Here is a 13,481-nt window from a genome sequence, read left to right on the forward strand (position 1 = left end):
TTGGGGAAGGTCTGGGAAAAATCTCCCTGCCCTCGGGGTGGGGGCCGGGGCGGGGGATGAGCCGCCGGCTTCTGAGAAACCCTGCACATTCGGTAGGTGGCTCTAGACCGGTTCGGAGGCTCTCCTCCCCGTGTGCGCGCACTGGGTTTGTGCAAACATTTCCCCCCCCCCCGCCCCGTGCAGGGAAGAATGCAGCGGGAGGCCGCCTGTGGTACATCTCGGACCTTTCTAGAAGCGTGCCCGCACTTGTGAAGTCGCGGCAAGGGAAGGGGAGGCCGGCACCGAGCGGGGCGGCGCCCCGGAGAAGGAAGCGGGGTCCCCCACCTGGAGTCCACGCGCTGCCCATGGGCACCCCCGTTGCCCGGGGGGCCAGGCCTCTCCCCGCCTCCGGGAAGCGCTCTCCCCCGGTCCTCGGCCTGCTGCTCCTGGTCTTCATCAAGCAAGTAAGAGCGCGTTCTCACTGTTATTGTTACAATGATTGCCGTTAGGACCACTTTTGTATCTTCTCCGATCCGAGAAGCCGTGTGGGGCTCTGGTAGGCAATTTGGAAAAACGTTAAGAGGGAAGCAGCGAGAAACCACAATCCCGGTATTCGGAGGCCATCGCTGTTCGAATTTTGGCATGTTTTCTGCAAATCCTATGCATGCTTCTAGGCAGCTGAAATCGTGATGTATAAAGCGTTTTGAATCCCATTTCCCCCTTGACATCATTTATATAAGCATTTCCCAGGGGCCGTGTGAACTCTGTCAATAACGTTCAAGGGGCGCCTGGGTGGCTCAATCAGTTGGGTGTCCGACTTCGGCTCAGGTCACGATCTGGCGGTTCGGGGGGTTCGACACCCACCTCGGGCCCTGTGCTGACAGCTCGGAGCCTGGAGCCTGCTTCCCATTCTGTGTCTCCCTCTCTCTCTGCCCCTCCCCCGCTTACACTCTGTCTCCCTCTCTCTCTCTCTCTCAAAAATCAACTTAAAAATTTTTTTGTAAATAGCATTTAAACTAGTCACATAGGTCCTCTTATCTGCTGTACAGTTTTCTCAGGCCTGAGTATTTAGGTTGATGGACAGTGGGTTGTTTTTTTTTTTTTTTCCTCCTTTCCTTTCTCCTTTTCCCTCCTTCTCAGTATGAAAATATAGAATGAGCATTGGTTAAAAAATTAAACGTATGCAATCTGAAGAAGTACAACCACCAGCTATAAATCACTGGGTTCCCATCCCCCAGAAATCACCCTCGTTCGCTTTGGGGGTCTCGTAATTTGAGACATTTTTCTGCCATTTATTTCCATATAGTTGTTTTTTTTTTTTTTTTAACATAGGCTCGGACTATAAATATTGTATTGCAACCTGCTTTCGTCCTAACGAAATACAGTAAGAGCTAACACAAGCTAACCCTTGGATGGAACACTCACGATGTTCTCCAGGGCCGGTGCCTGGCACGTCCTGTGTACTAACTCATTTCGTGCTCTCAGCAACCCCGAGAGGGAGGCCCTCCTGGTAGAAATGCCTCCTCTGCCCCCATAACAGGGAGGGCCGTGTCCCTGATCTCGTAAGTGTGCACCTCATCGGGCTTTCTTTGGCGCTAACCCGGGACCAGACAGGCAGAAAACACCCACCAAATTCTCTGCATCCGACTCCTCCCCGAGACTGCCTTCAAGCCCTCACGGACCGTGGATGTGAGCCCGATGGATGGTCTCGTGGAATCCCTGCCATGGTGGCAGCCTCTGGGCGGGCCACCATCGTGCTCCTGAGACCCAGCGGGTTGCCGGGCGAGTCCCTACGGAACGCGCATCCTGGCTTCAGTCTTCTGTACGCGGCACATTAAAACTGAACACAGAACTGTCTAGCCTCGCTCCCCTTCTTACACACGATCACGCGTCGATCGTCCCCTAAGTGCCCACCACGGCTGTAGCATCGTCCCGCTAGGTCCCCGCCACGAGCCTCGGACGGAGGTGTTATTAGCGAGCCCATTTTGCAGTCGGGGAAATTAAGGTCGGTGGGAGTTAGACGGTCACCTGAGATCACGTGGCTCGTGAACAGTGGCACCAGGGAATCAAGTCAGCCCGTGGTGTCTGAAGTGTTCTCGCTTCCCTGGCATTCCTTTGGGAGCTGTCGACATACGGAATATATACGTATATATGTTACGGCAGTGAAATTTGCAATGTGTCAGGCCAGCTTATGACACTGAAAGAGCCACCCCTCAGCTCTATCATTTGGCATTCTCACAATCAATACTCTTCCCGAGCGAGCAGTGTCCCTGGTCTGCCATCCGCATCTATTTCTAGAAGCTCTTTCCTCTGTCTGTCCTCCAGTGTGCATCTATAGCCCCAATGTCCCCCCCCCCGCCCCGCTCTTGGTTCTCAGTCTTAAAAACCCATATTTTCCCTCCAGATGTTTACACGACGAGGCTTTGCGTAGACTTTCATGATGGATTTTGCTCACAGATGCTTTCCCTGCCTGGAATATTAATGACTATGGCATGTTTTCTGGCAGAAAGTCTTCATAAAATTCACTTCATGAGAAATTCTCAGGGATGGTTTAGTTTCGAAATCCAAGCAGGTTCCACCCCCACCCCCCACCCCAGCTCATTTAAGTGAATTAGCAGTTGCTCTGGCTTTAAAAAACATGAACTCTCTATCGAAGGCTCTTGGAGAAACAAATCTGTGACTCTTTCGTGCATTGCCGATGAGAGTGTAAAAAGGTGCATATTTTTAAATTAAAAAAAGTTTGGCGAGGACAGTTTGGCGCTATGTTACCAGAACCCTTTAAAAATGTGTATCCTCTCTGGCCCAGAAATTCCAATTGAAGGAATTTCTCCTAAGAAAATGAAGATGTGCTCAAACATTTAACTGTGAATATTTTCAGTGCAGCATCATTTCTATTAACAATCCTCTAAGCCAGTGCAAGTGTTTCATGCTGGAAGATTTAAAATTATATCACATGTGTTCATAGAACATTATGTAGCTGTTCAAATGGCATTTTAGAAGTATGGGTCTTGAAATGGATACATAGTCACCCTATATCTTCCGGTGAAAACACAAAGCAAGATGATTTCCTTTTTTGGTTAAAATAAAAAGGGAAAGAAAAAGAAGAAAGTAAACGGAAGCATGTGCACAGACAGCAGAGTCCGGAAGGAGATGGTAATTTCTGATATAAGATTCTGATTCCACCTTCTCCCCTTTTTGCTTTCCTGTAATTTTTGTTTGATTGACAGAGAGGCAGATGCCTTCTTGAACCAAGAATACAATAAAATGTATTTAAAGCCGTCAACAGAAGGTCTTTTTTTCCTTTTCCTCTCTTTTCAGCCAAGTTAGTCGCTGATGCTGGTTGCCTGTGAGAAAGGGAAGAGGGAAAGAAGAATCGAGATCCAGTCCATTTTTCCAGTTAGAAAACATCCATCCGTGTTCTTGCCTTGCCTCTATTTTGTTTGAATCGGGCTGTGATTGAACTTGGATTTGCGTCTTGTGTTCCTTGTGTCTTTAGGACAGGTGCTTGGGAAGGCAGTCTGAGTTTCTCCAGCTCCCCTACATTGACCAAATTCAGTGCTTTGTAGATTTCTTCTCCTTCTTTTTCTTCTCTTCTTTGTCCTTCTCCTTCTCCCCCCACCCCCCTCCACCGCCTCCTCCCCCGTCTTCTTGCACTTTTAGCCATGGCCATCAGTCATGGCATAGGGCAGGAGGAGAGGGTCATGTCCATCCAGGGACAGTTCACGTGCCTGACTGACTTTATTGTCTTTTCCTTGGCCGGTTCCAGGGAAGTCCCTGAGGACATAAACAGCACCTTATCTAAGAAAGGGTCTTACTTCGACGGCCTGCAGGATTCTGGAAGCTGACAATTTGGCTATCAATTTATGTGCTGAACTTGTGGAAAATAACATAGACTCCTCTATGGTCCAGTTAGGATGTTTATTTCCTTAATGTGTTAATAAACTTCCATCTTGATTCTTGCCACAACTCAGAGACAGAAAATATTAAGGGGAGACTGAAAGCCTATTGCCTAGGGATAAATGCCAACTATTTCCTCCTCATTATCATTATCATTGTTACTTGTTGGCTAATCCCATGGTTTCTAAATTGTGTGCTAAGGTGCCTCGAGGCACCGCTGTGAGTTCACCGGGCTGCTGTAAGACGTTTTAATTTTTCAAGGGAAGTCCAGCTCTACATGACATCTGCCGGACCTGGCTCGGGGTAGTTCATAGTTTCAGTATTCGGTAACACTCCTCTCCCTTTGATGATGTTGGATCTCTACAAAGCTGGGAGTGTTTTGCAGATGCTATCATAAAAAGCAAGGACCACCCAAACATCAGTATGGAACAGGTGCAAACATGGCTGTGTCCGATCTGATTCCCAGATTTGGGAGGTTGTCCAATCTCCGGTGGGCACACAGTTGCTAGGATGCAAAAGTTTCTTTAAGTTGTTTGGCCCCACCTACTAAATGAATGGGACTTTAGGCATTTCTTTTGGCTTAGGGGTGCTGTGGGGGAAATGATGGAGCCACTGAGGGCGCCATGAGTTGAGAAAGTTTGGGAACCCCTAGTCTAACAATGACTATACCAATTCTTCTTCAATAAGCTAGCCGTGTGATTCTTTGGGAAAAAAATGTGAAGGAATTATTCCCAGACCCCGTCATGAATTCCATAGCACTGGGGGGTGGGCCACGCAGGGCAGAGGAGGGAGAAGGTAGATTGGACTAATTACTCAGAAGGTGGAAACTGGCTGCCCCATTGGGCTCATGGGTGGTTGGGGTTTTTTCGTGGGGGGTGAGGGTGATGGTGGTGCTGGCTGTGTGTGTGTGTGTGTGTGTGTGTGTGTGTGTGATCACATATTTAACCCCTCCTGTGTTCAGCCCCACCCCAACTCTGCCCCACACCTGTGCTTCTGTTTCTTTAGCTGGAATTTGGGGGAAACTGAGGACAATAGCTCCTGCCCTGTGCTAGGGGCTTGTATTCAGAGATGAAAAGACGTATGTCAGCCCTCAAGGAATATATGGGATAGTGAAGGGGTTGGACAATTCAAGCCCCAATGACAATACAACACAATGGGCCATAGGACTTGTTTATGTGTGGGGTCACTGGGGAGAAGGGTCATTAGCTCAAGACTTGAGTGACAGAGGTGGTCAAGCATGATCAGGGGTCATTAGTCTCGAGTGAACAGGGGCGAACAAGGAGTGAGCCAGGTTGACGACGAGGGTGGACGAGAGGACGTTTTCCAAAGTCGTAGAAAAGCATGACTGGGGTCGAGAGGCTTGAGCTGGGGGTGGTTGAGATGTGAAGTCAAGTCAACAGGCTGCGAGGGGAAGACCTTACGCAGGAGAGCCCTGTGGACCTATCCCTTTGGGGGCAGTGTGGACCAGGTCAGAGGCAGAAGAAGTGGGAGGCAGGGTTAGGCAGGAGAGAGGCTTAGGACAGAATCTGGTGCTTAGTTGAGCCAAGGAAAACTCCTCATTTCTGGTTCATGACCAATGGTGCCAATACTGAGCCACTAGGAGATGAGGCTCTTTAGAAGCAGAGGACGATGGCATAAGAATGTCACTTGACTTTGGATGCCAGCCAATTACACAGTTGTCTTATCTTTCGCAGATTCTAAGTCCTTTGGGGCAGAAGCTGTATCTTGCTCATCACTGCACCCTTTCGGTCCCTCCTTAATGCAAAGCCTAGCGCACAACAGGTGCTCAATAAAGATGAGTTAAGTTAAAGAAGAGAAAACCCCTTTAAACCCCTTGTTTTGTTCAAAAGACAAAAACAGTGGTATGGATATGCAATTAGATGTTGTTGGACAACTCTGTTGTCCGCAAAGCCCAAAAAGATGTGCTGTATTTTTAAGACTCTATGGGAGGAGACAGTTCATGTCAGAAAGAAAAAACTCCCAAGGCCTCAGTTTAGTAGCAGAGCATCTGTCTACCCAATCTTTGACTCTGGACCCATGGGCCGCTAGGTGGGATGGCACAGGTCCCTAAAATTCGTAGCCTTTCCCCGACAGTATCGGGCCCTTCTTGGTACAATGCTTCTCTCTTTGAGATGCACATAATCTTAGGAATGTGCAAATATTCATATACCAGGGCGTGCCATTCAGGGTGAGCGGGTTGCCTCCTCTTGAAACGTCAACCCCAGTTGAAGATTTTGTGGCGGAAGAAAAATCTTCCATATTTGTACTAAAACCAGTGTGATTAGATCAGGGAGTGAATGCGAAATCCATGTGCATCTGTAAGATGGGACATGAGATGTTGAAGAAGTTCTGCTTCTCAGTGCAGGGCAGGAAGGTCCCTTCAGTGGGACGGTTTGAGAGTCATGGCAAAATGCTAATGAGGCCTCCTCTGTGTTTGTGGCTAACCTGGGGGTCACCGTGGTGTTTTCTGCCCAGGTTACAGGATCCCTCCTTGAGGACACAACTCGCAAGTGGGCTCAATACAAAGAGAAGTGTCTGAGAGACTTACTCAAGGAACCTCCTGGTAAGCACATGTATGAGCTACCCATGGCTGTGTAACAAATAGCTCCAAAGGTTAGTGGCTTAAAGCAATCATCATCATCATCATCATCATCATCATTTATGATCTCTCACAGTTTCTGTGGGTGAGGAATTCAGACCAGGCACAGCGAGGATGGCTTGTTTTTGCTCTTTAGTATCTGAAGTTTAGCTGGAAGTATCGATGACTGGGGCTGGAATCATCTGAAGGTTTGTTCACACTTACGTCTGCTGGTTGATGATGGCTCCCAGCTGAGAGTCCGTTGGCCATAACACTTCCCCACAGCCCGTCTACACCACCTGGGCTCCTCACAGCATGGCGGGTGACCAGAGGCCATGTTGCCTTTTATGATCTAGCCTCAGAAGCTACTTCCTCCATGTTTAATTGGGTCAGATGGTTACCAAGGCCTACCCAGGTTCAAGGGAAGGGAAGAGAGACTCCCACCTCTTATTATAAAAGAGAACATGAGACAAGATGTTCATAGATGTGACTATTTATTAAAGCCATCAGTCACAGCACACTCACCACCATGATGTGAGCAACTGCCATAGATTAACCTGGGACTCTATTGGGTAGGTGGGTGGGAGGAAGTCCTCAGTCCCCCAGGGTATTATCTGAATCTGAGTCTTAACATTTCTCTTATCCAGATCTACAGTAGATTTAGAGTGTTCTAGCAACTATGCTAATAGTTTGATCAGTCCATGGCCTCTCCTGCCCTCATACCGACTCTTTGAGTGCATCTAGACTCTTTTTTTTTTTTTTTAACTTTTGTAATGATGAAAGCCGGCCCCTCCTTATCCTTCTGGCTGCTTTCAGAGTATTTCATTTAGGGGCCCACAAGAAGACAGGACATCATGAACTCTCTCTTCTTTTTCTGGACCCAAAACCAGTGCCAGCCTTCAAGCCATACCCCTCTCCCTCTGAATATTTTTTTCAGCCCGGACTGGTAGCAATCGATGCTTGACATCTGTTACAAGAACCACCCCTCACTTTGGGGAATGCTGAAATACTTTGCTTTCTGAAATCAAAGTAGGACAAGTCCTCTTTATTTGAAGTCATGCCATGAGCAGCTCGGCCAGGTGAGCACTGCTTCACATAGACCATGTGCCGACACTTGGCAGTTGGGTCCGCGAGACGCCTGAGCCAGCTCATAACCTGGCAGATCTGTGTCTGTGGGGTCCTGACGCCAGGAACGTGGCTGTTCAACCTGAGTGGCCCTTGTGTTCCAGACCCAATAGGAAGCAGATAGGAACGATGCTTGGCTCCCAGGAGTGAGCCGCTTGCAATATGGACATTTGGGATCTGGCCTGAAACCCCTTCACTCCATTCCAGGAGGCCCATAAGGCTGCATCGTAGGTTTTTATCTTCTCATTGCCAAGTGCCAGGGTGTAAATCATCCCTTGAATTTGACATGGTGCAGATATCTCATAATGATTGTTGGCTTGGTCTTCGAATGGAGAAATATGACCAAATAGGGGTTGGGTCAGATACATGTAACCAAGAACCTCAATTCTCCCTGTCTACCCACTGGCCATCTTGCACATTTCACAGTATGGGTGTTCCAGGATCTAACTGATGAAGGTTTGATGATTCTTTAGTTAATTATGGAACAGAAGGCCCTGGCTGAATCCCCAAGTGTCCTCTTGACCCCGAGTTTGTGTGAGAGTTCAGTCCATGTTAAAACAAACCAACATCAGCATGATGTACACACTGACATAGCTGATGGGACCAGGGCCAGAGGTCAGGTTGGGTAGACAGAGTCACAGTGCTTGGGGATGCGCTAAGCTGATTCCTTCCTCCCCACACCATTCCGCAACCTTGACCGTCTGGACAGTGGGATACCCATGCTAGTTCCTGAGCAAGATGCACCAGCTTCCCATGCCAGCTCTGGGCTCCTGGGCACCTCTGCCTCCGTCAGTGGCTTGGATGCTCCAACACTTCCATTCATTCTGGACCTTTTCTCTCCACAGGGACCTTTTGTAACGGGACCTTTGATCGATACGTGTGCTGGCCTCATTCTTCTCCAGGAAATGTCTCTGTTCCCTGCCCTTCCTACTTACCTTGGTGGCATGAAGGTAGTAAGTCTTATTTTGCCATTTTCTGGCAGTTTCCTTAAGGGCTGCTCCCTCCTGGGTAGGCCAGTCAGGGAGCAACTAGAGAGAGAGAGAGCACGCTCCAATCTTGTGGTCTTCTGAAGTCTGCTCCCCACAGAAGGTCTCCTACACTGTCAGTAACACACTTTCCTTCTTCTCTGTGTACCTCCGCTTGTCTTCTGCACCTGGATGCTCCATTAATGCAATAGTCCTCTTTTCTTTGGAGACTGGAGAGTCTAGGCCCAGCTATCACTGAATTTACTGCAGGGTCATCGTGGAGAGGAGTGAGAGGTGGGGGAGAGATTGGGATGCTCACATCCCCAACTTTGGGCTTGTCAGATGGAGAAGAAGGGCATCAAAACTATCCTCGCAATGGGTGCCCGGCTGGCTCAGTCAGTAAAGCACGCAACTCTTGATCTCAGGGTTGTGAGTTCGAGCCCCGTGTTGGGTGCACAGATTACTTAAAAATAAAATCTTGGGGCACCTGGGTGGTTCGGTCGGTTAAGCGCCTGACTTTGGCTCAGGTCATGATCTCACAGTTCATGGGTTCAAGCCCCACGTTGGGTCCTGTGCTGACAGCTCAGAGCGTGGAGCCTGCTTCTGAATCTGTGTCTCCCTCTCCCTCTCTCGGCCTCTCCCCTACTCGCATGCATGCTCTCTCCCTCTCTCTCTGTCAAAAATAAAATGAACATTTAAAAAATAGTTTTAATCTTTTTTTTTATAATTTAAAAAAAATGTTTTATTTTTGACAGAGAGAGAGAGAGACAGAGGGGGGCAGGGGCAGAGAGAGAGGAAGAAAGAATCTGAAGCAGGCTCCAGGCTCCGAGCTGTCATCACAGAGCCTGATGCGGAGCTCGAACTCATGGACTGTAAGATCATGACCTGAGCTGAAGTCGGATGCTTAACCGACTGAGCCACCCAGGTGCCCCCCAATTTTTTAACCTTAAAAAAAATTACCCTTGCAATAACATTGGAAGGTGGTGCTGGTGGATGGTGCTTTTAAGCCCCATGGGACTTGGATGGAATCTTTAACCACTCAGCTCGCCCCCACCCTGCCTGAAGGAAGTGGCTATTACGTAGGACTCCAGGATGATTATCCTGCCCCCCACCGGCCCCAGCAGCCCAGCCTCTTGGTGGGTTTATTCTGGAAGGGGACAGAAGCAATTACTGGTTAGAACTCTTTTGCCTTTGATCGCAGACCATCAGAGAGCAAGTAAAACAAAAATTATTCTCAAAAAACATAAGCGGTTACAAAGTTCTAGGCAAAACCAAGTGAGAACGGGTTTCTGTGCAGGCGAGATGGTGATACTTTGTGTTTAATTTCAGCTCACTAACTCATCATCAGTTAAAACCTGGTTTCGATTAAGAGAGAGTTTCCAAGGAAGAGAGATGCATGTCTCGATGGGAAAGCTAGTAGCATATTCTGTGGAACTGTGCTCTGGTCAAATCCAGCTGGAGGTGACCCAGAAGGCATGAGGACGTGACGTTTAAAGGAAGATACCAGAGTCTGCTGGACCAGAGAGTCTGGATAGTTGGGGCAAGCCAGCGTAGTGGGGTGGAAAGAGCCCTGCATGTGGGGTCCAGAGCCTGCCCCTTGCTTTTACCCTCTGGGACTTTGGGCAAGTGTCCAAGCCCTCCGAGCTGTGGTTTTCTTGTCTGCAAAGTGAAGCAAACAGTGACTACTTTTAAGGCCACGCAGAGGAATGAACAAAAAGGCAGGCACGGAGTCAGCCGCACGGTAGGTGCTTCGTAAACGGAACTGAGGCTGAGACCGAGGTCAAGCCCTTGGATTCCTGAAGGTCTTTAAGACCCCGAGTGTCCACGGGTCTCAAGGGCACATGAAACGGACCATCACCACCCGGCCCCTCCGTCCACCTGTTTTTCCCAAGAGCTAAAGACACGGGTACATTCCACTTGGGGGGCGGGGGGGAAACGTGGTCCAAAATCTAAACTTGCAAAGAAGTTGAGTTCAAGGCTTTTTTTAAAAATGGGATCTGGGCTTCTGGAGTGTCCCAGAGGGAGTGTGATTCGCAGAAGGTGGGAAGTTACTCTTCTGCTCAACATCCTGTGCGTTAAATCTTAGAATCCAGACGGGTTCTTGCAAGTGAGAAGAAAATATGGAGGCAAAGGAGAGGGTTAGAGAAGGAAGAAGAACAGTTCTGGTGGGAAAAGACCAGGGGAACAAGAACTCCAATCGGAGGGTGGGGAGGGTGTGACGGGGGACTGTAACGGTGACAGCCCTGAAGGGGAAAGAGAGCCACCGGGAGGTCAGGTCAGAGAGTACTAGGAGCCAGACCTTCCAGGGCTTTGTGGGGGCCAGGGAAGGACCCTGACTTGTTTTCAGACGGCCCTGGGAAGATTTGGGACAAGGCATGACATGGTGTGACTGTCGTGTTACCCATAGACCATGAGGAGGGTCAGGAGTATTGGAGGCATTTGCAATAAACCGAGAGAGGGAGAGAGGGAAAGGGTGAAGGGCAGCTCTAGGGAGGGGGAACAGAAGGTGAAAGGTGAAAGGCTGTGCTCAGACTCGGGTAGGTTGGAAGCCCGGCAGCTGACAGGCTTGGTTGATGGGCCGGATGAAGCATAAGAGACACAGAGAAAAATCAAGGAAGGCTCCAAGGTTTGGGGCCCCAGGCCTGGGAAATAGGGTCTGCCATCATCAGAGGCAGGAAGTGGGCAGGGGGCGCAGGTCTGGGGAGCAGGTGTTGGGAGAATGGTGCTGGAGGGGTCAGTCGGACAGGCTCCGAGGGGCCCTTCGGGTGGCAGATGGGAGCTCCCTCTGGGTGTCTGTCCATTAAAGCCAGCGAAGCGTCACCATCAGGCTGCTGCCAACAGGCTCGGGGCGGGAAAGTTCGGACATTTTCCATTTCTCGTTTGCAAGTCCAGTTGCCAGTGGCCCAGGGAGGGGGAGACCCCGTTGGGGAAGGAAGGGTCCCGGGAATGGATGTGGCTGGGCCACATCGATCATCATAGCGGGCAGAGCATCTCAGGGAGCGGAGAGACCACGAGCTCCAGGCCACCGAGCTTGGAGGTGGCCCAGCAGGCTGGGTCCACCCCTGTCTCTTCCTCACGACATCGCCCCTTAAGCACCAGGACGCGATGGCCCTCCGATCGCACCCCAGGTCCGCGAGTCTCCCAGTCGGGCTGTGCATCTCCGAGTCAGGGACTCAGAGGGACTATTCTGGCTCCCGGGACTTTGGGTAAACACAGCAGACGTGAGCGGGTCGTGGTTTGTTATGAAACGCAGAAGCTTCCGTGTTTTCCTGAGGGAAATGCAAATCCCTTTTCCCTGGGATTTTCCACAGCTTTGCGGTGAGGACCTCGCCACGTCCTGGGGAATGGGCTGTGGCCCCTGACCTTTCTCCCAGAGCTCTGTTTACTTTTGCAGAAAACTCTGGAAGGGCCTACAGACGCTGCCTGGCTCAGGGCACCTGGCAGACACTGGATAACTCCACAAATATTTGGCAAGATGATTCCGAATGCTCCAGGAAGCACAGCTCCGAACAGAAAGTGAGTCTGCCTGGCCCGGTGACGATGGGGTCCTCCCCTCCCCCCACCCTCCACCAGGGTCCCCCTCCACCCCCACCCCCCCGGTTGGCTTTTGGGGCCACACAGAGAGGCTTCCTCTGAAGCCAGTCTGCCCCAGACTCACCTGGGGAAGGTCCACAGTCACACAACAGCCAACCTCCGGCTGTTTTTTCTGGCTGAATTTCTTTTGCAGCTCAGGGTGACGTGTGGACCCCCAAGGACCCTCCGCTTCTCACCCCTGGCCTAGTACTGGGGTGCCCAGAAACGTTTTCACACCGTGGGCACTTAATAAATACCGAAGGGATGGTTTCACAGATTCTTTTTTTAATGTTTATTTATTTTGGGGAGAGAGAGAGGCAGAGCATGAGCAGAGAGAGAGAGAGAGAGAGAGGGAGACAGAATCCAAAGCAGGCTCCAGGCTCCAAGCTCCAAGATGTCAGCACAGAGCCCGACGCGGGGCTCAAACTCACGAACCTCGAGATCATGACCTGAGCCAAAGTCGGACGCTTAACCGACTGAGCCACCCAGGCACCCCTGGTTTCACAGATTCTGAGTCGGTGGGTCTGTGATGGGGTCTGGGCATCAGACGGGTACCTAGTTCCCCAGGGGAAGCCAACGGGCAGCTGAGGCTGGGGCAGAGGTGATCCCGGGGACTCACCAGCAGGGCTGACATGACAGCCTGCTGCTTCCTCTGGGCTCAGGTCTGCAGGGGCCCCCTTGGAGGCAGGGGGCAGGGACACAAAACAAGAGTTGAAAACTGCACTCTCCAAGATTGCAAGTAAAGATTTCTCTCTTTAGGAAGGTGACGACCAGGGTATGGCCTCCTCCCCTCTGCAAATGACCGTATTTCCAGGAATTCACATACTCAAACAAACAAACAAACAAACAAAAAAAACAAAAAACAAAAAACAAAATCCACAAAAAACGCAGAAACTCCAAAACACAAAAAAACCATGTTTGCCTGTGTTTCTAATAGAGGGTTGACATTTTGCCCACGAAAGGCGAGTGATATTAGATCGTTGCTTTTCAGAGTGTTGGTAAACAAAAATCTCATCAGTTGGGGGTCCTTATGTACGATAAATGGTACTTTTTACAGAGATTGTGTTAGTGCACGTGTGTATATGTGTATGTGTGTGTGTATAATTTTAATTTATAATTTTAGTGATGACATTTGGTTTCCATATAACACAAGATATATCAACTATATGTGTTTTTCAGCATTGTATTTTGAAATAGCCAAACATACAGAAAAGTTACAAGAATAATAAACACTCATAGACCCATTATCTAAAATTCAAACTGTCTTAACATTTCCCCGGATTTGCTTTTGCTTCGCCTCTCTTCTCGTGAAATGTCTGACAATAATTTGTAGGCATCAGGAGATTTCACTCTTAAATATTCAT

General features: G+C 49.6%; 1 protein-coding gene across 1 annotated transcript in view; it reads left to right on the top strand.

Moving 5' to 3' along the window:
• The window catches only part of GLP2R (glucagon like peptide 2 receptor), a 52,831-nt gene continuing 39,350 nt past the window's right edge, over nucleotides 1-13,481 (top strand). Inside the window, exons 1-4 of the mRNA XM_043583114.1 lie at nucleotides 1-443; nucleotides 6,352-6,439; nucleotides 8,425-8,529; nucleotides 11,939-12,060. Of these exons, the coding sequence (XP_043439049.1) occupies nucleotides 57-443; nucleotides 6,352-6,439; nucleotides 8,425-8,529; nucleotides 11,939-12,060 (702 nt within the window). The 5' untranslated portion in view covers nucleotides 1-56. The remainder of the gene's footprint in view (nucleotides 444-6,351; nucleotides 6,440-8,424; nucleotides 8,530-11,938; nucleotides 12,061-13,481) is intronic.

This window comes from Prionailurus bengalensis, chromosome E1 (genome assembly GCF_016509475.1).
Source record: "Prionailurus bengalensis isolate Pbe53 chromosome E1, Fcat_Pben_1.1_paternal_pri, whole genome shotgun sequence".
NCBI lineage: Eukaryota > Metazoa > Chordata > Mammalia > Carnivora > Felidae > Prionailurus > Prionailurus bengalensis.